Source organism: Dromiciops gliroides, chromosome 4 (genome assembly GCF_019393635.1).
Source record: "Dromiciops gliroides isolate mDroGli1 chromosome 4, mDroGli1.pri, whole genome shotgun sequence".
NCBI classification, from domain to species: Eukaryota; Metazoa; Chordata; class Mammalia; order Microbiotheria; family Microbiotheriidae; genus Dromiciops; species Dromiciops gliroides.
The window spans coordinates 178,843,876-178,870,200 of record NC_057864.1 but is presented as its reverse complement, the minus strand read 5'-3'; the positions used below and the strand labels follow the sequence as shown (position 1 = coordinate 178,870,200).

General features: G+C 41.9%; 1 protein-coding gene across 2 annotated transcripts in view; it reads right to left on the bottom strand.

The window, feature by feature from the left end:
* Positions 1–23,807, bottom strand: part of MPP3 (MAGUK p55 scaffold protein 3) — a 56,584-nt gene extending 32,777 nt beyond the window's left edge. The window contains exons 1-10 of one of the 2 annotated variants that reach the window (XM_044000715.1): positions 23,431–23,807; positions 22,021–22,113; positions 20,677–20,795; positions 19,848–19,925; positions 19,010–19,090; positions 17,193–17,330; positions 15,660–15,741; positions 12,486–12,571; positions 7,143–7,217; positions 1,165–1,421 (exon numbers count right to left, since the gene is read on the bottom strand). In XM_044000715.1, coding sequence (XP_043856650.1) covers positions 1,165–1,421; positions 7,143–7,217; positions 12,486–12,571; positions 15,660–15,741; positions 17,193–17,330; positions 19,010–19,090; positions 19,848–19,925; positions 20,677–20,795; positions 22,021–22,045 — 941 coding nt within the window. In that variant the 5' untranslated portion in view covers positions 22,046–22,113; positions 23,431–23,807. The remainder of the gene's footprint in view (positions 1–1,164; positions 1,422–7,142; positions 7,218–12,485; positions 12,572–15,659; positions 15,742–17,192; positions 17,331–19,009; positions 19,091–19,847; positions 19,926–20,676; positions 20,796–22,020; positions 22,114–23,430) is intronic. The other variant, XM_044000716.1, reaches the window with a different exon arrangement.
* Positions 23,808–26,325: the final 2,518 nt, after the last annotated feature.

Below are 26,325 nucleotides of genomic sequence, written 5' to 3'. Positions count from 1 at the left end.
ATCAGCTCCAAAGCTCTCACATCTCCAAAATAATTATAATAGTTAAAAATTTTTAGCTAATTAAGGATTTCTACATTAAGACTATTAATAACACTATGATATTAATAGCTCTTTAAGACCTGCAAAGCATTTAACAAATATTATATCATTTGATGTCATTTAAATACTGTTGCTATTGTTGTTGTCATTACTATTTTGAGACTGGACCTCCTTATTTTGCTGTGTCTGAAGGACAACAACCACCCACAGGCCCCACAACTGATCTGTTTGGAAGCTTTGATGCATTCCTTTTCCAACCTAGTCCAGTTCACACCTCCCTAAGCAGCCTGGGGGCCCCATGCTTTTTTTAGAGGGGCACCATATTAGTGCAAGAATTACTTCAGAATCCTGATCAGCTTCAGTCCTACTGCAGCTCAGAACTCTAAGCTCAAATGGTCAACCAGAATCAGCTTCCCCATCAGCAGGAATTACAAATTTATGTCACCAGCTACCAGTCACTATGCTCTGAAGTGGATGCTATAATTATTCCCCATTTTACAGATAAGGGAATTGAGGCTCAGGGAGGTGACTTGACCAAGGTCACACTGCTAAGTCAGTGTCTAAGGAAGGCTTCAAACCCAAGTCTTCCTGACCTCATGTCCATCATTATATTCACTGCCCCATATGCAGATGATGATGATAATAATAATAATAAATAGCTCAGACTGAAATAGCACTTACCATTTGCCAGGCACTGTGATAACCACTATATATATATATATATATATATATATATATATATATATATATATATATTCTGGGCAGCTCTAAAGCAGGGGTGGCCCTCACGGTGGGCCACATAAAAGGCAGCCTTCAAAGAGCTTCCACATTGTCCAAGTAGGCAACGCATACAAACAATAGCACATACAAGATAATACCAGGTAATGGAGGTGGGAAGTACCAAAGACATCATCATCTCCATTTTTCAGAGAAAGAAGCTGGAGCTGAAAACATTCAAGTGACTTGCCAATGTTCTGATACTTTCACAGCCAGTATGTATCAGGGGCATACTTGGGTCATTCTGATGCTGAGCCCCGCATTTTTTATCCCCCTCCTCAATGCCACAGTCCCAGTCTCCCTCCCCCGGCTCTACTAGGTACCAGATGACTGACAATATAGACCCACCTTTCTTGAAACTGCTTGGAGGGGATGAGGCCGGCTCGGAGGTTGGTGTCCCCCACACGCTTCGCCTGCCACCATGTGGGGTCATCTTGGCTCACCACTTCAAGGATGTGCCTCCTCTGAAAGGGCAGCCCTGCCTCCTGACAGGGTATGGCTTTGTCCTCCCTGGGGTTGTAGTGGAAGAGAGCCCTCATGAATACCTGAGGAGGGAGAAGAGTCTTGGATTGAGGCTCCCAGACCCATCTGCCAAGGAGAACCTCCTTCATAGCCAAGATGAAGCAAGGGGCAGGAAGGAAGAGGAAGACGCGATTACCTGGATGATCAACCTTGGAAAAAAATCAATGTCTACATAATCTGTTGTCTAAATTGTCCTAGATTTATAGCCTCCTGGAAAAACCTCTATTTGGCTTCAGTGTCCAATGGCTCTGGCCTTTATGGGCCTATGTAGACCTAGTAGAGTAGCCCTGAGCTTGCAATCTCAAATTGGTGATAAGAGGGACACTTGGGTAAAACATTAATGGAAGGAGCTAGGGGATCCTCAAGGCTATTCATTCATTCATTACCATTGTTTTTTGCTTTGTTTTGGTTTTAATGGCTGGACTCCCGAGAGATACAGGACAATTTCTCTTGGAAGAAATATTTTCTAGTCATGAAAAATATGCATATGTTCCAACTAAAAACCAAATGGTAATTAATGTTCACTGTAAAAGAAAAAGGATTAGCTTTGAGACTATAAGATTAAGCAGAAACATAAATGTATGAATTTGTTGATTGTTCTTTCTTCCTTTGTGGGCATCGGTTATTGTTCAGTTCAATCACAGATAAATTCCATCAACAGCCAGAAAATTAAAGAGAATGTGCCAACATAAACATCAATTTACTTTTCTTTTTTAGAGAGATGATGGCAGTCCTCATTAAGAGTTTTCAGAATAATAAAAAGGGTATTTTTAAAAGGCAATTACTGGTTATGAAAGCAATGAAGTAATCACAAGCACGAATGATCACTTTGTCAGGTTCAAAGACTATTTCTGATGTAACAGTCTGCAATGAACAGAGAGTTCAGTCGTGTCTGACTCTTTGGGACCCCATTTGGGGTTTTTCTTGGCAGAGATACTGGAGTGATTTGCCATTTCCTTCTCCAGCTCATTTGAAAGATGAGGAAACTGAGGAAAACAAGGTGAAGTGACTTGCCCAGCTAGGAAGTGGCTGAGGCCAGATTTGAATTCAGGAAGATGAGTCTTCCTGACTCCAAGCCTGGCATTCCATCCACTTCCTCACCTAGATGCCCCAACCTACTAGTGAAATAAACAAATGAGAAATATCAGTGGCTGGAATATACTAATTTTGGGGTTAATAACTGTGGAAATTTATTTTGATTTGGAGACCCTACCTTTAGGCTGAGATTAGAAAGCTTTAGGCCCTCAGGGTCTCTCCCCCTCCTCCTCAGCTTCAGCTGAGCGAAAAAGCCCAGTGGGCTATACAAGACGCCAGGTCAGACAGATGGGGGGAAAAAAAAGCCCCAGCTCCCTCTGACCTGAGCGGAGCTATCTGAAGGATCCCTGATGGCCTGAGCTGAGGCATGAGGCTCGAAAGCACACCCCCCCCTACCAGCTGCAGCTGTGGCTGGCGGATTAGCTTGGTCTGTGGGGGCGAAGGAAGCCCTGAGATTTGAGTGGAGAGAAGAAAAGGTGTATATAGACCTAGAACTTAGACAGGGGAGGAGACGGACAAGATAAAGGAGGAGATGGGAGACAGACCAGAGGATGGACTAGATAGAGAGACAAGATTGGAGAGGGGTGACTAGAGGGGAGGACGGACAAGGACGGAGCAGAAGACAGACAGGAGGCAGCAGAGAGCACAGAAGCGGTCAGCACAGAGTACAGGTTGGAGAAAGTGAAGATTAAGAGGAGTTAGAAGAAAATAGCTGACCAGGGAAAGTGTATCGTGCCCTGAGGCCGGAGGCAGCTAAGGCCCTTATTGTATTCAAGAAGTTCAAGGCGCAGCAGGTGGGAAAAAGACAAAGGCAGTGGAAAGAGACCACAGGAAAGCAGTCAGATTGTACATTTTATTTCCCTGTATTCTTAATTTTAAACAGTATCTCAAAAATAAACTCTGCTTTGATTATTTAGTTAAGAGGCTTCTTAATCTTTAGATTATCAATAGCGGAGCATTGTGGTGGAACTTTATAAACGGCCCACATTAAATTAACGAAGTCAGATAGCCAAATAGTCAAAAGTCCCCAGATTAGTCCTCCAGTCAGATTAGCCCCCCAAATTAGGCTAGTCATTTAAAAATATTTCAACATTCGAATGGCGACCACGAAGGGACTTATGGCCCAATTATAATTTCTCTAAACTTATCATTTTTCATATAATTATCATTTTTCATAAGTACAGTTATATATAATTTTCCAGGTTAGTTATAGTTATTAATAATTAATTTTTGTACAATACTTAATGGCGAGCCAGCTAGGAGTTTCTAACCTACTACCCTGGTAAATCTTTTAAAAATAATAATAAAATAATAATAATAATAAAGGGCCACTAGAAAAAAAATTTTTAAGAAATTTTTCCCCCCCACTGCCTCACTTAATTTTTTTTGAAAGCCTCTTAAGCCTTATAGATTTTTTTGCTAGCAGAGAAAAGCCTTAGCGTTTATACTGAACCATGACTGAATATTTGTTTTATCTGTTGCCTTTTTTCGTTGGGGTATTCTGGGACAACATATTGTCTCACTTATAGCCTTACAGGACTTTTCCTCATCCATACTATAAAAAATTTTTTGGAATGATGGGATGAGTGAGTCTATTTTCTCCACTGATTCCAAGGTTAATATTACTGGGGACATTTTGACCAATTTTGAGCCTTATTTTGGTAAAGTAATAATGGCTCTAGCGATTGTAATTTTTTCTCTCCATTACTAATATCATAGCATGGTATTTTCTTATACAACTCTGGAGAGAGAGAAAGAATTGTACCCATAGTGAGCCATGTATTAAGAGGGATGCCAGAGCTCCCTCTACTAAAAATGACCTGAAGTTAAAAGAAGATGTTGACCAGTCTTTAAGCAGGTCAGCAGAAGCCTCCTATGCAGGATGCTGCAAAGCATGCTCACAGAAGCATCCTGGCACCCGCACTTTCAGGTCAAACATTTAAAAATTAGTATAAGACCCCTAAAGTGTATCAATATTGTGAGAAGCAAGGACACTTGTTGAGAGAGTGTAGAACCAGAAAGTATGAATTGAGACAGGTAATGACTGAAACCCTTAAAGACTTTTTTAGGGGAAATAGAAATAATCAGAGGAATTTTTTCCAAAGAGGGAACCAAGGCAATTATAGGCCTTATTACCAGCAAAATCAGAATAACTTTAGAAGACCCTATCAGGAAGGTACAGAAGGAAAGAATCAGGGCAATTATAGGTCTTATTATAAGTACAATCAAAATAAATATAGCTCTTATCAGGGAGATACAGACAAGCAGAATCAAAACAGGTATAGGCCTTTTCAGAGAAATATAAAGGAGCAAAATGAGAATAGTCACAGACCCTCTCAAAAGAATAAAGATCAGGGAAATATAGAAAAATGACAGTGTATGGGGGAGGAATGGACAAAAGTAAATACTGAAAATTTTATTTTTCTAGACTTTAAATACATTAGCCCTTTTATTTCATTCCATTCTCCTCCCCAGAATAACAAACCTCATGTGATCCTTAAGGTTGAGGACACATATTATTATTGCTTATTAAAAGCCCAAAGAGTGGCAAAATTAACTAAGAAGCAGCTATGGGACATTCTAGGAGCAGCTGGGTATTGCAAGCAATGGATACCCTGTTTTTGTGAAATTGCTAAGCCACTTGTGGCTCTAACAAAAACTTCTTTCCAAGTATCTTTACAACTGGATTCCCAGCACCTTTTAGCTGTGGCAGAATTGAAGCAGGCACCCTGGACTGCTGGTGTTGCTGTTCCTGTTCCTGCTTGGACCCAGTTCGATCCTCATCATTTCATTCCACCTGTACCATTTGTAGGAGAAGAACATCTTCATAAAGAGCATATGGCTCTAACTTCTAAAAAGGGTTATTGAAACTCTAACTTCAAAAAAGGGTTATTGAACCCTATTATTTGGTTCGTAAGACAATTAATGGACATTGAGTATTGCTAATGTTTAAGTTCTTGGGATAAATTGCTTAACACTTCAAGTATGCTGATGTTTAAGGGTTTTTTTTTGGATAAACTGTTTATCAATTTAAGTACCTATTGTCATTGTACTAAAGAGAGAATTCATGAACAAGATGATGTGGTTTATTTGTCTAATGAAGAGTTTGTAATGTTTAATATTATCAGTCATTTGTATTCATTTATCATTAATATGTCATTGTGACTATGTATATAGCTTTTATTATCCTTGGTGAAAGAGTAGTAATTTTGTTGTATTGGTCATTATACCACTTTCCCAATTGACTCTGGGTATGGTTTGGAATTACTGTATATATTGCAAGTGTGTCTTATTACACAGCATAACACACATTTTTACCATCATATTTTCTTTGGTGAAATTAATATCAGATTTAAATTATGGAAACTTACCATTTCAGAGTGTAATTACTCTTACATTGAGCTTCATGGAGATGACTCCACTCCATGATGCAGGCCTTGGAGAAAATATATGTACAAACAGGAGGAGAGACAAGTACACCTAAGGTGCCCTGAGGAGGCTGAGAGAACAGCCATTCATCGAAACCTGGAGGCAGGATTCCCTTAGTCCAAATACATTCAGTAAGTTCATAATTTGCTGATAATAGCAGCTATATAGGGCACATCTCTCACTCCAAAAATAGTCTGGTGTCATGGAAGCACCAGCCCATGAACTTGATTTAACTTAATTTTTTTTTTCCTCATTCTGCCTGGTGGCATGGTTAGAATCCATCCACCTGAGGCCTAGCACAATTATTGGATGTCTATGCACCACATGATGTGGTATGGTAACCTTTCCATAACATTTTCAAGTGTCATCACAGGCACATTACTAAATTTGGCCTTAATCCAGACATATAATGGTAAAAAGTGTTATTAATTTCATATATTGTCTCAATTTTCTATTGCTTATGGATATAAACATCCTCCCAAAGGGGGGACTCCAATATGTTGTATAGGTACAAAGTTCAGATTTGTTTTGTACATTTTAAAGAATTTTCACTGCTTTTTGAAGAACTTTCACTATTTATTGAACAATTTTGGACAATGTTATACTAAAGACTAGTGAAAGCTCAGGCAGCAGCTCCAGAAACAACCAACATAATATTATATCTAGTGTTTATGGAAAAAGCACTTGAAGGTTTGTAAAACACTTGACAGGGGCAGCTAGGTGGCACAGTGGATAAAGCACTGGCCCTGGATTTAGGAGGACCTGAGGTCAAATTCCACCTCAGACACTTGACACTTACTAGCTGTGTGACCTTGGGCAAGTCACTTAACCCTCATTGCCCCACAAAAAAAAAAAAGAAGAGAAAAGAAAAAAAAAAGAAAAGAATAAAGGATAACATGAAGGCTGGGAATTTAGAGACTAGGAGGACAATGGAATATTAGATTGAAATAGGTAAATTCAGAAAAGGAATAGGTTTCAAGGGGGAAATCATTCTTTTTTCAGATATGGTAAATCTGGAAGAAAGTTCTACATGGCTTCTCTACATTATCTCTATCTGGGTTTGCTATAAGGAGTACATTTGCCTCAGAAGGAGTTTGGTAGGATACTCTCTTTTTATTTATAAAACAATTTATGTAATATTAGAGTTAATTATTACTTGAGTGTCAAATAAAATCAAAAAAGACCATTTCACCCCTAACACACACACTCACTCTCTCTCTCTCTCTCTCTCTCTCTCTCTCTCTCTCTCTCTCTCTCTCTCTCTCTCTCTCTCTCACACACACACACACACACACACACACACACACACACACACACACACCTCAATGAAGAGCCCATACCTTGCTGTCTTTTAATCGATCCTCTTCTTTGATGGCTGGGATGATTTTTAGAGTGATAGATCCTTGGGACTGAGCCTGAAAGTCAGAGAAGATAAAAATAAGTTTTCTTCCTAAATGGAATTCAATTCCTTTTTTTTTATTCCTAAAAACTCAACTTGAAAATGAAAAGAAGCCAGATGGATCAGGAAACACATTGGGGCATAAGAATGTAATGGAATATCTCTTAACATCCTGAACAACAAATAGGAGGATTTTGGAGAACTGTAGGAAGACTTCCACAAACTGATGAAGAGTGAAGTAAGCTGAAAAAGGGGAAAACAATATGCACAATGATCACAACAAATGAAAAGGAAGAAAAGATCCTGGAAGGGAAGTCACATGCTGTGGCTTGATGGCCACTCCTAGCTATGGAGAAGATATGAAGACATGTATCTCCCTCCAGCTAGGTGGCAGAGACAGAGTGCCAGATTCAAAGTCAAGATGACCTGAGTTTACATCCAGGCCTCAGACATTTATTAAATGGCTGGCCCTGGCCAAATCACTGAAGCTTTATCAGCCTCAGTTTTCTCATCTGTAAAACAAGAGAAATAATAGCACCTACTTCTGTGCTTGTTGTGAGGATCAAATGAGAAAACATAGGCAAAGTGCTTTGTGAACCTTAAAAAGCTCTAGAAATTCAAAATCTTTGGAGAAGTAAAAAACTACAGAGTGCACAATGTTGTCAGATGTGGTCACTGATTGGTTTGTGTTTTTTTTTGTTTTGTTTTGTGTGTGAGGCAATTGAGGTTAAGTGACTTGCCCAGGGTCACACAGCTAGTAAGTGTCAAGGGTCTGAGGTCAGATTTGAACTCAGGTCCTCCTGAATCCAGGGCCCAGTGTTTTATCCACTGCGCTACCTAGCTGCCCCTAATTGGTTTGGTTTTAACTGTTATTTGATAGGGAAAACTCACTGGATGAGCAAGGGTGAGATAGGTCCAAAAATGACTGGGGTGCAAAAAATAAAAGACATCACTGAAACTATAATTAATTAATTAAGAAAGGAAGGAAAGGAGGGAGGCAGGAAGGAAGGAGGAAGAAGGAAGGGAGGGAGGAAGGAAGGAAAAGAAGGAAAGAAGGAAGAAAAGAAAAAGGGAGGGAGGAAGAAAGGAAGGAAGGAAAGGAAAAGAAAGAGAAAAGGAAAGAAGGAAAAGAAAATAAACAGTCCCTTTAACTTTCCTCTGCATCTCCCTTAATAAAAGTATCCACAAGTGAGAAAGATGCTCAAACTGGCCCCAGGAAGACCATGTATGGATTTCAACTATGTCTCCTGACGATGAATTCTTCAAAATGTCTCTTGTGGACATGTTTTTCCTTTACTGGATTTCAATTACTTTCTTCTCTCCCCTACCTTCTCCATCACACTCTCCCCTTATTTCTTCACTATTACCTTCTAATCCACTATTTAGGGACTGTTTCCCACGCTGGCTCCACCTGCCTCTTCTGACTGGCCTTCTACTTTCTGGGCACATCCCTCTCTTCTTCCCCATCCTGAACACTACCACCCCAACTACACTGGTGAATCCTCTCCTTCTGACCAATGGGACAAAACTGTCCAGATTTTCCACCGTTACCCTACTCTGACGTCTAGAAGAGGGGAAGGAACAAGCATTTATTAAGTATCTGTTGCCCACTATGTGATAGGTACCATTCTGAGCATTTTACAAATATTATCTACTTTGATCCTCTCATTAACCCTGGGACATAGGTGCTATTATTATAACCATTTTACAGATAAGGAAACTAAGTATCAAGTGAAGTGATTTGCCCAGAGTCACACAGCTAATATGGGAACACCAGTTGTATGTCGTGTCACCCGAGTTTGAAACTTATCTTTGCTATCTCATTCAATCGACAAGCATTTATTAAAGTGTCCTACTATGCTCTGGGTTCCATGCTAGGTCCTGGATAGTAAAAGATGAAACACTCAATACTTTTGTGACCTTGAGTGAGTCATTTCTCTGGGTCTTGGTTTCCTCATCTGTGACCTAAGAAAGTTGTACTAGATGATTTCATAATAGGTCCCTTCCAACTCTAAATTTAAAATGGGTAAATTGGGTCACTTTACCCATGGGAAACAGAGATAGCTTCCAGGAGCTGGGGAAGGAGAGAGAGACCTTTGTAAAGGACCCATCAAGTCCAAGGTGCCTTCAAACCCCAGGCTCTCCAACCAGATCTTTCCGGAATCCTTCTAACTTTCTCAACACTAACTTACAAAGCCTAGTAAAGTGTTTGAAAGACTGGAGGGTGATGACACTTAGCTTTAGCCTTAATCTCATTATGTTGGACAATAAAGGGGGACCCAAAAGTCTTTAGTGCATTTTTAAGCTCTTAAACGACAACTTTCAGTCCACCTAGTATAAGTGGCTAGTGATACCTCAGATGCATTCACTTTACATTGTTTAAAGCTCTTTGAAGATTTAAACCATAAAATAATCCTGTGAAGTTGATGAGTCAGCCAAACCATTTTAAAGATGAGAAAACAGATACGGAAAGATATGTGACTTTCCCAAGGTCATTCAATCAACAAGCATTTTAAAGCCCTTACTATTTGCCAGGCATTGAGCTAAGCACTGGGGATACAATGAAAGACAAAAGTAGTGGTTGTCCACAAGGAGCTTACATTCAAATGGGGGTTGGGGTGGCACCGTCGAGATCAGAAAATCATAGATCATGGGATTACAGACCTAGAGATGGAAGGGACCTCAGAGGCCACCAGTGAGACTCCTTTTTACAAATGAAGAAACTGAGCTCCAGGGAAGTTAAATGATTTGATCAAGGTTACAAGGTTACTAGAAATCTTTCTTGACTCAGGCCAGTACTCTTGCTACTATACTATGCTATGCCATGCTGTCCCATCCTATCTCATCCCATCCCATCCCATCCCATCCCCTCCCATCCCATACCATCCCATGCCATACCATACCATACCATGCCATACAATACCATACCATGCCATACCATACCATACCATACCATACTATACTATACTATGCTGCCTTCCTCATAATTTCACATTCCCCATTCAGTCACTTAGCCAGAAATACAGGGAATTTTTCCTATGCTTTGATTTTCCCACCTATAAAATGGGGGTAATAATACTTGTCCTTTAAATGGAGGGGATATAGGGAAATTGGAATACTAATGCACTGTTGATAGAATTGTGAATTGAGCCAACCATTCTGGAGAGCAATTTGGAACTATGCCTAAAGGGCTATAAAACTGTGTATACCCTTTGACCCAGCAATATCATGACTAGGTTTGTATACCAAAGAGATCAAGGAAAAGGGGAAGGGACCTATATGTACAAAATTATTTACAGAAGCTCTTTTAGTGGTGGAAAAGAATTAGAGGGGCAGCTAGGTGGCGCAGTGGATAAAACACCGGCCCTGGATTCAGGAATACCTGAGTACCTGAGTTCAAATTTGGCCTCAAACATTTGACACTTATTAGCTGTGTGACTCATTTAACCTCCATTGCTCCGCAAAAAAGAAAAAAAGAAAAGAAGAATTAGAAACTGAGGGGATGCCCATCAATAGAGGAATAGCTGAAAAAGTTATGCTATATCATTGTGATGGAATACTATTGTGGTTTAAGAAATGAAGAGCAAGGGGCAGGTAGGTGGTGCAGTGGATAAAGCGCTGGCCCTGGATTCAGGAGGACCTGAGTTCAAATCTGGTCTCAGACATTTGACACTTGCTGTCTGACCCTGGGCAAGTAACTTAACCCCCATTGCCCAAGAAAGAAAGAAAGAAAGGAAGGAAGGAAGGAAGGAAGGAAGGAAGGAAGGAAGGAAGGAAGGAAGGAAGGAAGGAAGGAAGGAAGGAAGGAAGGAAGGAAGGAAGGAAGGAAGGAAGAAATGATGAGCAATGCAATCTCAGAAAAACCTAGAAAGGCTTACATGAACTGATGAAAAGGGAATTAACAGAACCAGGAGAACATTGTACACAGTAATAGAAATATTATACAATGATCAGCTGTGAATGACTTAGCTATTCTCAGCAATACAACTATTTAAGACAATTCCAGAGGACTCTTGATTAAAAATGCTATCTAGGGGACAGCTAGGTGGCGCAGTGGATAGAGCACGGGCCCTGGAGTCAGGAGTACCTGAGTTCAAATCCGGCCTCAGACACTTAACACTTACTAGCTGTGTGACCCTGGACAAGTCACTTAACCCCAATTGCCCTGCAAAAGAAAAAAAAATGCTATCTACCTCCAGAGAAAGAATTGATGGAGTCAATGCAAATCAAAGCATACTTTTTTTAACTTTATTTTGGGGGGTTGGGTTTTTTTTTTTTAGTCTGTTGTTTCTTTTACAACATGATGATTATGGAAACATTTTCCATGATCGCACATGTGTAGCCTATATCAAATTGCTCGCCTTCTCAATGAGGGGGAAGAGAAAGGGGAGAGATAATTTGGAACTCAATTTTTTAAAAAATGAACATTAACAATTCTTGGTTGTAGTTGGAAAAAATAAAATATTTTTTAAAAAATGATACTTGTCCTTCCTATTTTGCAGGAGTGGGGTTTTGTTGTTGTTGTTGTTGTTGTTGTTGTTGTTTTGCGGGGCAATGAGGGTCAAGTGACTTTGCCCAGGGTCACCCAGCCAGCAAGTGTCAAGGGTCTCATGCTGGACTTGAATATGTGAACTCAGGTCCTCCTGAATCCAGGGCCAGTGCCCCATCCACTGTACCACCTAGCTTCCCCTGAAGGGGTGTTTTGAGGATGAAATAATCCTGTGCCAGCTTTGGCAGCAGTTAGCCTTGGTAAAAAGGGTTCACAGTGACATCACTCCCATTGAAATGGGAGCAATCAAGGCTGGATGTGATGATGAAGCAAATTAGATAAGAGGAGGAATGAGGGATAAAACAACTGTGAGATTTAAGTTCAGATTCTCCTCCTGTGCCCTGGCTAAATAAGACAATTGCCTCCCCTTTTACCAAGACTCTGTATCCTGGAAATATTCTCTCTGCTAATTATCTCTAATTTATCTCATATATATCTTATTTGTACATAGCTATTTACCATTGATGTTTCCCCCGTTAGAGTGTGAGCTCCTTGAAGGCAAGGAGCGTTTGCTGCCTTTCTTTGTATACCTAGTGCTCAGCACAATGCCTGGCACAGAGTAGGAACTTAATAAATGCTTGCTTACCATTGACTGACTGTAAATAGAGAAGCTAAGATACTCATCCTGACCCCCTAGGGGTCCCAGGAAGTCATCGAGATGAAACACCCTCCCAACCCCCACCCTTCACACCTTCCCATCCCCTATCCTGCCAACAGCCCCAAAGCAACACACACCAGAATTTGACTGATTTCATCGGGCCGCTTATGCAGAACCACAATCCCGTTGACTTCCCGCAGCTCATCTCCAACATGCACCAAACCTGAAAAGAAGACAGTGACTTATTGATCAAGGAGGAGGCATTGTGATCCCTCCTTTCCCACCCCCTCACCCCAAACCTCCATGGGCCCTGCCTTGTCCCATGAAGGACCTGGAATAGTGCCACCTTTAATGTTTTGAAAAGCAGTAATAACTCATCCCATTTCTTATTTACAAATAAACTCCAAGCACACATACCCCCTTCACACCTCCAAGTGGTGGGGGGGGGGGGAGGAGGCAACTTTAGAGATATAGGTGAAGATTCATTCAACTAACAAGCACCTATTATGAGGAAGATAGAGCTCCAAGGTTAGAGTCAGGGAGACCTGGGTTTGAGTTCTGCCTCAGACACATATTGACTGTGTGACTCTGGGTGAGTCAATCAATAAACATTTATTAAGCACCTACTATGTTCCAGGTGGTGCATTAAACGCTTAAGTCACTTAATTTCTCAGTGCCTCAGGCTAATTTTTGCAACTTTAGTGGTGTGAGAATTACTTGTAGCAAGCAACATTTTTATAGAGCTTCAATTTATGATAGCAAAGGTCATAGGTTTGTATTTCTACTGACACAAGAGGCTGAATATCTGCTGCCCTTGACCAGGTGAAACCTCGTATTGAAAGTAGGACTTCATGAGTAAGTTGGGGTTTTGGGGGTGAGGTTTGCATTGTGGACTCCATGGGCATCCTGGAGATCCTTTTTCACAATAATGTCTTGAAATAGTTGAAGGAAATGCCAAATTTCAATTAGTAAACATAAAGATGGGGGGCATTTAGGTGGTGCAGTGGATAAAGCACCAGACCTGGATTCAGGCAGACCTGAGTTCAGATCTGGCCTCAGACACTTGACACTAGCTGTGTGACCCTGGGCAAGTCATTTAACCCTCATTGCCCTGCAAAAACAAAACAAAACAAAACATAAAGATCCAATTTGTTCTCAATCAAGTACCTGGACTCCCTGAATTCCATCTACTGATACATTAGGGGTCTATATACCCCAGGTTAAGAACCTCTTGTATAAGTCAATCTAATACAGCACTTCTCATACCGCTGTCCAGGAACCACCGTAGAGGGCAATCCCTGAGATCCTTTCAGGGGGGTTTCAAGGCCAAAATAATACTAATAATACTAAGATGTTTTCATTTTTAATAGGTAAATATCAATATAGAACATTATTATATTATATATCATATTATATATAATTTATACACTAAGTATAACGTATAATATAATATAGTGTCACAAGGGAAATAGGGGTCCTTAGGTATTTCTCTGTAAAGAATTACAATTTGCACATGTCCTGATTAAAGATAAAAGAACAGCTTTTCATTCAGTACAAGGGAATCTGGCCAGGAGGAAATCTTAGAACTTTTATCTCCCTGAACCAGATGACGGACAACAATTTTATAGAGGATAGATGGAGAGATCATCTGAAAATGGAAAGTTCCTTTTTGGGATGGGGTGGGGAAAGCTTGAATGCTCATCATTCCTGAGAGTTGAGGGGGATTTTGTTTAGGAATGGTGGTCTGACTTCTGGAGTTGTCTCTATCTCCTGGCACTACTCAGGTAGTAGCCACAACTAATTGACTTTCTTGCCATAGAATTTTATCTCCATAACTTGTTGGTCAATCTATACTTTAATAGTTCCTTAATTCCTCAATATTTCTGTCCTGTTATCTGGTCACCTTTGGTTTTGCTTCTCAAGGAGAAACTTCTTAATTATCCCAGGCCCATATCATATAGTATGGGTATATATGTGTGTACATATATATAAAATCCATATAAACAAGAGTTCTCTGGAGGGTTCTCAATAATTTTGAGTATGAAGGGGACCTGAGATCAAAAAGTTTGAGAACCACTGATCTATTAAATTATTTTAATTTGTCCCAAGTAACTCACACATCATATCTAAGCCAGAGGAGTTGTTACACCAGGGAAAGAGGTTTCCACACTGGGATTTCTTTACATCAATAAAATCATAGAGAAAAACTTTTTTAAAATAAGGAAGGCACCGTCTTTGCACAAAGATGAAGTAAAAGCATCCCTGCCCTCAAGGAACTTACATTCTACTACGAAAATAGAATATATGACCTGATAAGTAAATATACAATAGTGCAGAGCAGGAAGTAGGGTTAGGGGGAGAAAGCCTTAACAAACAGACAAGTCAGGAAAGGCTTCCTATAGGAGGTGACACACACATTGAGCTTCAAAGGAAGCAAAGAGGCAGGGGTAAGGACGAAGTGCACTGGAAGACAGCCTGTGGGAAGGCAAAAAAGAGATGTCTTAACAGACATTCATCTCTTTGACTCTCTATTAGTAAAAAGAAAAAATCTCCCTGAATTTTAGAAACCTTTGAAGCAGAGATTCTCATGCCCTTAGGAGTTGCAGCGATGGATTGTTCTTTGTTCCAGTTCCTAAATTTTCTCCTGCCCCATCATCCTCAAAGTTCTCTGTGGTCTATTCTTAACATAGACCTAAAACAAATTAAAATTAAAATTTCTTTTTTCTTTTGGGACTTTTAGTAAACATTCCATGTTTACCCTAGAGCAAGAGCTCCCCATTGGCAGTCTGGTGAAGCCTACGAACTCCTCAGAATCATGTTTATAAATGCATCAAATAAAATATATAGGATTGCAAAGGAAAATAATTAGAGTAAAATAAAGATGTATCTTTTTTCCTTATCAAAATTTACAAACTTGGGAGGCAGATGGGTGGCGTAGTGGATAAAGCACTGGCCCTGGATTCAGGAAGGAGTACCTGAGTTCAAATCCAGCCTCAGACACTTGACACTTACTAGCTGTGTGACCCTGGGCAAGTCACTTAACCCTCATTGCCCTGCAAAAAAATTTAATAATAATAAAATAAAATAAAATTTACAAACTCCCTGAAATCTATCTGCATATCCCTCAGTGCCAGTAGGCTCCAGGTTAAGGTTTCATGCCTTAGAGAAAATGGAGGTGTTCTTCATTCAACAGGACGGGCAACCTCCACTCCCAATACTGCTGGTATATGTCTCCACTGGCAAGTAACAAGGTTGAAGGAGTCAACTTGGGGGACAATATAACATTTAAGGAGAAGGATTCAGTCGCTTACCACTCCGGTCAGCTGCACCCCCTCTCATGATCCTGGCCACGATGACCGCCCCTGAGTGTTCATCCCTCCGGATGGTAGCACCCTGAATCAGACCCCCCAGAGAGAAGGCAAGTCGATGAGATGGAAATACCAAATCCCAGATCCCTGAGGCCCAGCTACTCCAAAGGCTTGAATGTCACTTCCTCTGCCTCCAGGGAACGCTAGGCAAATTGGGGTTGGGGAGGGGAGACTCTCCAATACTGAGAGGAGACAGAGTTCTCTCTTAAGCAAAGATCTCCCTCAACAGGAAAAGTCAATGAGAAAAATTAGGACACCACCATGACCATCTTATATCTATAAATCAGTCAGATACTTAATTAAGTTCTTCTCGGTGCAAAGCATTGGTAGAATGAATTAAATTAAATTAAATTTTAAATTTAAGCCAGGGGTTCTTAACATTTTTGTGTGTCATGGATCCCTTTGGCAGGCTAGAGAAGCCTGTGGACCCCTGCTTAGCATAAGGTTCTTAAATGCATAAAATAAAATCCATAGGCTTACAAATAAAATTATCAACACCTTTTTAAAATTTATAGACTACAGGTTAAAAACCCCTCGTTGGTGTTTTAATACCTATTATCTTATTTCTCACCCATATGAGATAGTAGGGCAGGTATTGTGCCCATTTTTCAGGAGAGAAAATTGAAACATAGTAGAGATCCCCATCTCTCTAGCTAAGTGACTGACTTGTCTAAAATCATCAAGTCAGGCCCCATAGCTGGGCTGGAGCTAGAACCCACCCCCACCCCCACTCCCAGCCCAGACTCTCACCACTACCAGGCATACAATATTTCTTTTAGCAAGAGACCAAATTTTAGCCAGAATCGTCAATCACATCAGCAGAAGTGGATAGGGATTTCCAGGGATATATATTTTCTCAAATGTATTTGAAGGGTTGAGGGTGGGGACTTGGTGAGTAAAGTGACTTTTGATGTTTCAAAGAAGGGAATAGAAAAACCACTTCCCAGTTTACTAGGAAAAGCGGATTAGAATGAGGGGAAAGAGAGGATGGGAAAATGGAGGGGAAGAGGAGGTGAGGATGGAGGAAGGAAGGATAAGGGCTAAAAGGAATGAGGTGGGGACTAAGAGGAGGGGAGGAGGGGGGAATGATAAGAAGAGGAAGATAGGGAAATTAGAAAAGATGGAGCAATAAGAGGAGAGGAAGAGAGGGGAATGAGAGGAGGGAAAGATGAGGGAATTGGGGCAATGAATGGGAGATGAAAGGAAGGGAAGATGGGAAATAAAAGAAGGCCAGAGGAAAGGAAGAAGATAGGAGTATGGGTAGAGGGGCTATGAGAAGATGGAAAGAGGAGGATGAGAAGTAAAGAGGAAGATGAAAGGATGGAAAGAAGGAGAAGAAGGGTAATAGGAAGAGGGTCAATGAAAGGATGGGGGAAGAGGGATTAGAAGAGAGTGTAATGAGAAAATGATGTGTTGTAGATGTGTGTGGATGGGTGGGGGTGGAGGTGGGGGTGGGGGTGGGTACAATACACATACCAGAGGTTCTTTGTTTTTCACAAGACGGACAATTTTCACTGACTCCTCATTAAAATCCTCCTCGATATTCTCAGGCAGAGGGGGAAGAACAGGGTCAAAATTCTTCTGAGCAACAGTGTCGTGTACCATGAGCACAGCCTGTAGGAGACCAAAGAGAGTTGGCCCCAAGGAAGGAGATGATGGCCCTGTAGCAGCCGCTGCAAAGCCACGGTTGTTAAGTCACAGAGGCCTGAGGAGGCTGACTGCACACAGACCCATCAGAAAACTGGCAGCATGGAAAGGATTCCCAGGGAGGCTCCCAGGCACAAACGTCCCTGACTTTGTAGCAAGGGTAGCCCTTCCATGGGGCCATGGCCCATTCTCCACAGATGGCATTAACCACATCACAGAAAAACACGTGAGCTGAATGAGCTGTGATCTTGTTGAAAAGAGAAACAAAATACATGCCAGCAATTGGAGAATAGCTGAACAAATTATGGTATATGGATATAATGGGGTATTGTTGTGCTGTAAGTCAAGGTGGATGTGAAGAATTCAAAGGAAGACTTGTATGAAGCAATGAGGAACAAAGAAAACACAACCAACAGTACAGTTAGGGAATGAAGGCTTGTGATTTCTTTGGCATAGGGAACTCCCTGATGAGAGAAGTCCCTCTAGCAGGTCAGTACCTCTTGTGCAAAGCACTGAGAGGTTAAATGACTTACCCAGGGTCACACAGTCAGTATAGGTTAGAACAATACACACAATAATTATTTTTAAAAACCAAACCTGTGATTTCATCAGTTTAGGGAACTACCGATAAGGAAATTCTACCAATGCACAACAATTATGAGAAGGTAAATAAAGCCATCATAGGGAAGTAATACAATTCTGGTCAAATGCCAAGTTTTAAAAGTTAATGGTTGGGGGCAGCTAGGTGGCACAGTGGATAAAGCACTGGCCTTGGATTCAGGAGGACCTGAGTTCAAATCCAGCCTCAGACACTTGACACTTAACTAGCTGTGTGACCCTGGGCAAGTCACTTAACCCTCATTGCTCTGAAAAAAAAATAATAATTTTTTAAAAAATTAATGGTCATGGATGATTTCATCTTCCATTTTTGTATCCCCAGTGCCTTGCACATTGTTGTTGTTGATCATTGTTTCAGACTCTTCATGACCTCATTAGAGTTTTCTTGGTAAGATACTGGAGTGGTTTGTCATTTCTTTTCCCTGCATGTCCCCATTTTACAGGTGAAGAACTGAGGCAAATATGGGTTAAGTGACTTGCCCAGGGTCACACAGCTAGTAAGTGTCTGAGACTGGATTGTAACTCAGATCATCCTAATTCCAGGCCCAATGTTCTATCCACTGCACAACATAGCTCCCTGGCCTTGCACATAGTAATAATATGTGCATAATAAATGTTTTTGACTGACTAATCCTTTCTGTGCCAATCAGTAAACTTTTTCAGGGAAAGCATTTTCTAAAAAAAAAAAAAGATTGTTAGATTGAAAGGAGGAAGAACAGGAATTAAGAAGAGAGGAGCTAGGGGGCTAAAAAGAGTAGGGAGAGATGGGAGGAGAGGGGAATGGGGAGGAGAGGAGGATGGAGGAATGAGAAAAGGGGAGAACAGGAGAATACAAAGAAGGAAGGATGGAGGATAAAAGGGAGGAGGGAGGGAATAAGAAAGGGAAGATGAGGGATAAGAAGAGGAGAGGATGAAGGAGGAATAAATTGTGGGGAGAGGAAGATGTTTGTTGTGTCAAAACAAAATATATAAATGCCATTTAAAAAAAGATATCTGGGCCAGGACCGAGAAATTCCAGGAGTCAGTACCCTGAAATGGGGAGTGGACAGCAGCTGCAGCAGCTCCCTCTCATCACTGTGAACTGATGAAGCTTGTAATTCTTCTATAACCTAAACAGAGACAGAACACCAGAGGCAAAAGGGAATTAGCTAAATGCGAACCAATGTCTAATTTATGATAGCTTTTTCCAACTGTTTCTAAGTTTCTTGGTCAAAATAGCTCTTCCTGGGATTTCTGACCTATGGCCCAGCCCCAAATCTGCTCACAACCACAGGGCCCTGCTGCATCTTTGTCTGCTCAAGAACTAGGGGGATGCTAGGCATTTGTAAACTCTGTCAGGCTCTGGGGAGTAGAAATGGGAAGGCCCCCCTCTGCCTCCACTGCTCCCCAGTAAGAACTTACTCACCAATTAAAGTTAGTGTGTCAAACCTAGGGCTGAAAGAGACCTAACAGATTGGCTTATTCAACCTCTCCAATTTATAGAGAAAGGTGGAGTGATTTACTCATTATTAACAAGCAAACTAGTGGAAGAAGCAGGACCTGGAACCCCACTACTACAATTACATAAGATCTTAGGGGTCATCTAGTAGAATCCTTTCATTTTTGAGATGAGGAAACTGAGGCCCAGAAGGATTGAGTGTTTAGTCCAAGGTCAAGCAGAAAGGCAAAGGCAGAGTGTGGGGGGGGGAGGGGTGTTGGGGGCTCACAGGCAGGCTTCTCTCCTCCCTATTCTATGAAAGGTAAATAGAGAAGCAAAGGTGAGAAAGGCATTCTGTGCCTTTTAGTTTCCAGTGTGAACCCCCTCCAGGTAGAGGCAATACCTCTCCATTGCTGAGAGTGGAAATCTGCCAGAGAGGGGAGACTTACATCCTCTGCGAGGGCTGTGGCACTATGTAGAACTGGAGTTGGACTCTGTCTCTCATAATAGCGCAGTTTCTCATGAATCTGAAATGACAATGCAGAAATGTATTTAATGTGATTGTATGTATATAACCTATATCAGATTACTTGCTGTCTTGGGGAGGGAAGAAGGAGGGGAGGGAGGGAGAAAAATGTGAAACTAGAAATCTTATAAAAACAAATGCTGAAAAGTCTCTACATGTAACTGGAAAATAATAACATACTTTTATGGAAATGACAAGTGGAGTTTCTGGCGAGTGAAAGCAAACCTAGCTAGCTCCCCAAGCCACCCTTCTAAAAAACTGTAAGGATTTGGGGGGAAGGGGCTGTAATCTGGATCTCAAAGCATGTTACTGGCCATGAGGTTAGCAACTCTGCATCACAACAGACCACCCTTTTTCTGAGTCAGGGGAAGAACAGAGCTTCCTAGAAACAGAGAAATGGACGGAATGACCTCTAGGGGTGCCCGGGGAGCCACAGACATCTGGAAATTCTAACTGGACCACATGGAATTTAATTGAACAAGCATTTATTAAGCACCTCCCATGTGGCATGCACTGGGGATATAAAAATGAAATACCCACATATTTGTAGCAGGGGGTTTGTTTGTTTTTGTTTCTCAATGGAGGAAGGACAGTGAAAGGAGAGAAGATGGATTTTCATTGATTAAAAATATTTAATAAAAGGACAATTAAAATTTGTTTAAAGAAATGGGGGAAATGAACTAGCCCCTGCCCTCAGGGACTTATATTATGCATGAAAGAAAATGGGGAGTGCAGATGAAACAAGAGTTTACCTTCATTAAGTAACTGAGGCTTTTCTCACTGAAGACATCTCTCAAGAACCCCATCTCTTCTTTCTGATCAGAGTCTGGTCTGAGCTGAGAGGTCAAGAGGGCCAGGGTTTCATGCAACCCTGAGGAAATGGGAAGAGAAAACAAAGAAGCAGATAGGGAATGAAAAGTGAAATGGGAATTTCCTGCCCTAGGAAGCTCAGAATTGTAAGATTTAAAGCCAGAAGAGACTTTGGAAGTCACCTAGCCCAATCCTTTCATTTTTTTTTTTGTAGGGCTATGAGGATTAAGTGACTTGCCCAGAGTCACACAGCTAGTAAGTATCAAGTGTCTGCGGCTGGATTTGAACTCAGGGCCAGTGCTTTATCCACTGCACCACCTGGCTGCCCCCCAATGCTTTCATTGTATAGATAAGGAAACTGAGGTACAGAGGATAAGAAGACTGATCCATGGTAACTTAGGTAATAATTGGCAGAGACAAGATTTCAACCTACATCCTCTGGCTCAGATCTCTTTAGTTAATTTTAGTTCATTTTTCATGGGGTTTTCCTTTTACTAGGCATGAAAATTTTGCAAATTTCTGCAAAAGGACTTTGGACTTTGGACACCCTAGTTAAGATATATCAAGAATTGGTTCTATTATCTTTGCAACAGATCCTATTTAACTAGCACTAACCCTATTTAACTAAACTGAGACATCTACTAAGAAAGACAAATGTACAATCCAATCATTAAGAGTGGGGAGATTCAGGGTGGGGTAGGGACAGGTTCCACATTAGTCTATAGCAACTCAGTATAAAGCACCTTACAGAAGGTTCTTCCTGAAACTAAGCCTGCAAAATATTTTCGAACTTATAGCTCCCTCTCCAGTATTCTTGTCCAAAGCTAAATCTGTGGACACTATGTTGCTCAGTCATTTCAGTCATGCCCAACTCTTTGTGACCCCATTTGGGTTTTTCTTGGCAAAGACACTGGAGTGGTTTGCTATTTCCTTCTCTATCTCATTTTGCAGATGGGGAAATTGAGGCAAATAGGGTTAAGTGACTTGCCCAGGGTCACACAGTATCTAAAGCTGCACTGGAACTCAGGAAGAGGATTCTTCCTGATTTCAGGCCCGGTGCTCTATCCACTAAGCCACCCAGCTACCCAAGGGGGATCCTCATAGGATCATACATTTAGATCCCTACATTTTACAGAGGCCCAGACTCATCTAGTCAACAGCAGTGAACTGGACAGGACTAGGGCATTGGGAGGAGGAGAGGGAGAAGTAGAGTTTCCTCTATTATCTAAGTTTCTCTCTGTCTGATTTCTTTCCACCCTTAATCCCATGGACACTGGGAGACTCACCGGAATCTTCAGACAGCACTGGCATGCTTGTCCTCCCAAAGGAAGGATCCAAACTTTCTGGTCAAGATGATGATTCTTCTTCCACTATTTAACCTGAAGGAGAGAAGAGGGAAGAAGGATGAAATAGCCATTATATCCCCCCCTTGGGCTCATCCCCGGCATTCATTCAGCCAATAACTTGGAAGTGTCCATGTTCAAGTTCAGTTCTGGTTGGGTGGTAGGACATGAATCAATGAGAAAGCCCAAAATGGAGGAAATAGCTGGTGATCTCAGGCTCTGTGTGACCTTGGGCAAATCATTTCTTCTTTAAGGCCCTCAGTTTCCTCCTCTGTAAAATGAAAGGACTGAATTGAGCGGCCTCTGAGGCTCCTTCCAACATTAATATTCGATGACTCTGATCTTTTCCTCTGATGATGAAAATTTATTGTATTTCTTTAGGATGGGCTTGAGCTCAGACAAGTTAATTAATTTTCTGGCTGACCATTCAGTCCTCTCCTCTACAGAGCTATTGTCCCTCTCTCTGCTGTGTCTCCTAAGATACCCTTGAAAGTACCATCCTGCCCTCAGTCAACTCGCCACAAATCAACAAGTATTTACTGCATGTTCACCATGACATTCCTTCTTTCCCTTCCTTTTCCCTTCCATCATTTACCAATCCCCTAGGCTCCAGAATGAAGGGAGAATACAAAACATGAGAATTGCTAGGCTAAATCAAACCAATAATTCATCAACCCCAGGAGTCTACCAGCAATAACCCTCAAGAACGAAGTGGCAGTAATGTTCCTTCTTGGGAAGGCTGGAAAGAGGGAGGCGAATGATACCTTCTGACCCTCTCCCACCAAACACATAGCCAGAGAAAAGAGATCTGCACCTCAGTGATGTGGGTATCTCCACCTCAGCAATGTGGGTATCGCTACCTCAGCCTTCCTCTACACCCCTCTTCCCAAAGTTCCCATCCCAGCCAACTCCCTCCCTGGGTGATACTGGAAAGTCCAGGTCTCTTTGGAACTTGGAGGATGGGGAAGAAAACCTGTAGCCAGGAAGAGGGTGTAGGAAGAAGGAAAAGGGTCCTGGAGGTTGCCAAAGGGAAGGGCCCGGGAAAGGATGGATGCTGGGGCAGGAAAAGAAAAAGGAAAAAAAAAAAGATTGAAAGAAAGGAGTATGCTTTAGAGGAAAGGAATACTGTCCCTTGGGGTCCAGAGCGGGAAGAGTCTGAGCGCCCTGCTGGCCCCCTCTCCAAGCAAGGGACTCTTTGAGCTGCAAGCTCTCTATGAAGCTGGGGATGTGTATAGAGTGAGGCTAGGGAGCCGCTGGCCCAGACGACCCACTCTCCCCAGACCCCCTCATATTGTCCTGTGCCCCTGGACAGCCCCCTCCTTTCTCAGTTCCCCCACTGGGGTCTCTACCTACCTCCTGTTTTGACATCTGCCAAGCAGGATCCGGGGTCCGGGCGCTTGGGGCTGCTGTCCAAAAGCTGGGGCTGCTCTCTTGCCCAGGCCGTTCCAGCCTCTCGCTCCGCCTTCCCTGGCTCCTCCCTGCGCTGCCGCCGTCGTGTAGCGTGTGGGTGGAGGAGGAGAAAGAGATGAAGTGCACACTCCGAGACAGATGCGATCCCCTCAGTCTGTGGCGCCGCCCCTACAGCTCGCCCCATCTTTCCTCCCTGGCCATCTCCAGACGAGCCTTTCACCCGTATCCTCTGCCCTCTATCCCCCAGAACATTCATCACCTCCTCTCCACCCCGCCCTAGCTTAAGCTAGGGACGCTCCTTCCTCACAATACTCTTCCCCATCTCCCCATACATCTGGTCCTCACATCTGGCCCCAGAAAGCCCGATATCTTCAAGCCTTTCCTCAGCTTACTTGGGTCAGGCTGACCCCAAAATAAAATCTAATCTCATCAAAGCTGCTGCTAATTATGTATGCTTGCGCTGGGACGGATGGGGGGACGGGGCGGGGGTGCGGGGGGGGGTGGTTAAGGGGAGGGAGAGGGGAGACAGAACGATGTGTAATTCTCAGTGAAAACATGGAAGAGAGAACGTGGAGGAGGGCTTGAAAAGAGAGGCCCCTGAGGGCTGAAACATGTGTGCATTGAGGTGTGAGAGTGGAGTGAATGTTAGGAAAGGTCTACAAGGCATAGATGTGGTGAGAGGATGGATGTAGAGAAGCATTCTTAGAGCAGGTGGATGTGTGGATGTGTCTGTGGGGGGGAGGGAGTGTTGTGGAGGGAGAAATAGGATAATGTTGGGGGGGCAGAGAGAGTGCCAGGAGCTGGTGTGTGTGTGTGTGTGTGTGTGTGTGTGTGTGTAGAAAAGGAATGTAGTGTTTGGGAAGACGTCCAGAATATGTGGTAGGAAAGTTGAGGAGGGTTCTCCCAACAAGGATGTTTGGTCACACACAGAGGTACACAGGGATTAAACTGGGGTAATGTCAGATTGAAAGGAAAGGAGAATTTGGTCGAAAGACATCGTGGAGGTAAGTGAAATCAACAGGACTGGAGTCCTTAGAGAAAATATGGGTAAATGTGTTGCATTTGGGGAGGAATCCTGGAGGTAGAAAGAAAAATCGTTCCAAGACTTACTCTAGTGTTCATGGGAAAGAGGCAACAAGCAGGAGTGTACTTTTTCAGTGTGAGCATTTACACCTGGAAATCAGCAGACACTACTATAAATCAGGGCTCGACCATCTGTGTCTAATGGCAAAATATATATCAGGAAGACTGGAGATGGTCCTGGATGTCTTATGGATTTAAGTAACTTGCCCAGGGTCACATAGCTAGTAAGTGTCTAAGGTGAGATCTGAACTCAGGTCGTCCAGACTCCAGAACCAGTTCTTTATCCACTGTGCAACCTAGCTGCCCCATATGCCTAGACTTAAGAAACTGATGGCAAACCTTAAAGTATGTCCTGTGTACATATTTTTTCCTGAGATCCAGCTATAAGACATTTAGTAGCACACACCTGAATTAGTATCCCTAAGCTCACAGAGGCCAGATTTTTAAAAAGAGAAACTGAGCAGGAATCAGTGAAGAGTAACATGGGAAAATAAAGATACATTCCCCAAACTGTGGTTGATGTTACATAGAATCCCTGAGGTAGAAGAGATCTCAGAAATTATTTAGTTCAACATCCACCTGAGCAGGACTTGGAGCCCTGACTTTGAGCAGCTCTGCCTCACTTAAATAAAATTCAGCAGCAAGTCAAGACATTACCCTTGTGATATCATTGGTCCTCTTCCAGAATGAAGAACGATCAACTGACTGTTGGTCATTCTTCCCCAACTCAAATATTTTTCATTAATAGTCATTAACATGAAATTTTCTCTCTCTCTAGGCAGCTCATTCTACTTTTTGATGGCTCTAATTGTTAAGAAGTTTTCATACATTTCTTTGCCACTTCTACCAACCCTCCCCCCTACATCTGTCCCTTGGAAATGACCAAAACAAGTTTAATCTCTCTCCCCCATGACAGTCTTTCTTTCTTTTTTTAATTATAAAAGCATTTTATTATTTTCCACTTACATGTAAAAATAGTTTTCAACATTTGTTTTCATAAGACTTTTAGTTCCAAATTTTTCTCCCACCCTTCCTTACTTCCCTTCTCCCCCCTTCCCAAGACATAAAGTAATCTGATATAGGCTATATGTGTACAATCACATTAAACACATTTCTGCATTAGTCATGTTGTGAAAAAAGAATCAGAGCAAAAGGGAAAAACCTCAAAAAAGAGGAAAAAGAACAACAAAAAAGTAGAAATAGTATGGTTCAATCTGCATTCAGATTCCACAGTTCTTTTTGTTTTGTTTTGATTTGTTTTGTTGGGGGGGGGGTGTTTTTGTGGGGCAATGAAGGTTAAGTGACTTGCCCAGGGTCACACAGCTAGTGTCAAATGTCTGAGGTTGGATTTGAACTCAGGTCATCCTGAATCCAGGGTTTGTGCTTTATCCACTGTGCCACCTAGCTGCCCCCCAACAGTTCTTTTTTCTGGCTGTGGAGAACATTTTTCATCATGAGTTCTTAGGAATTGTCTTGGGTCATTGCACAGCTGAGAAGAGCCAAGTCTATCACTGTTGATCATCACACAATGTTGCTGTTACTGTGTACAATGTGATGACAGCCTTTTAAATATGCACATGCCCTCCCCCCCCCAGCAATTTTCTCTTTTCTAAGTTTCTAGAAAACTAAGTTTTTGTAAAAGAACTTTTCCAGAATTGTTAAAGCCAATAGCAATATCAATGATAAATGGAAGCAAAAGAGACACCTCCTTAGTGCTCTCCCTGTGGTCAGTACAGTGTTTTAATAAAACTTGGG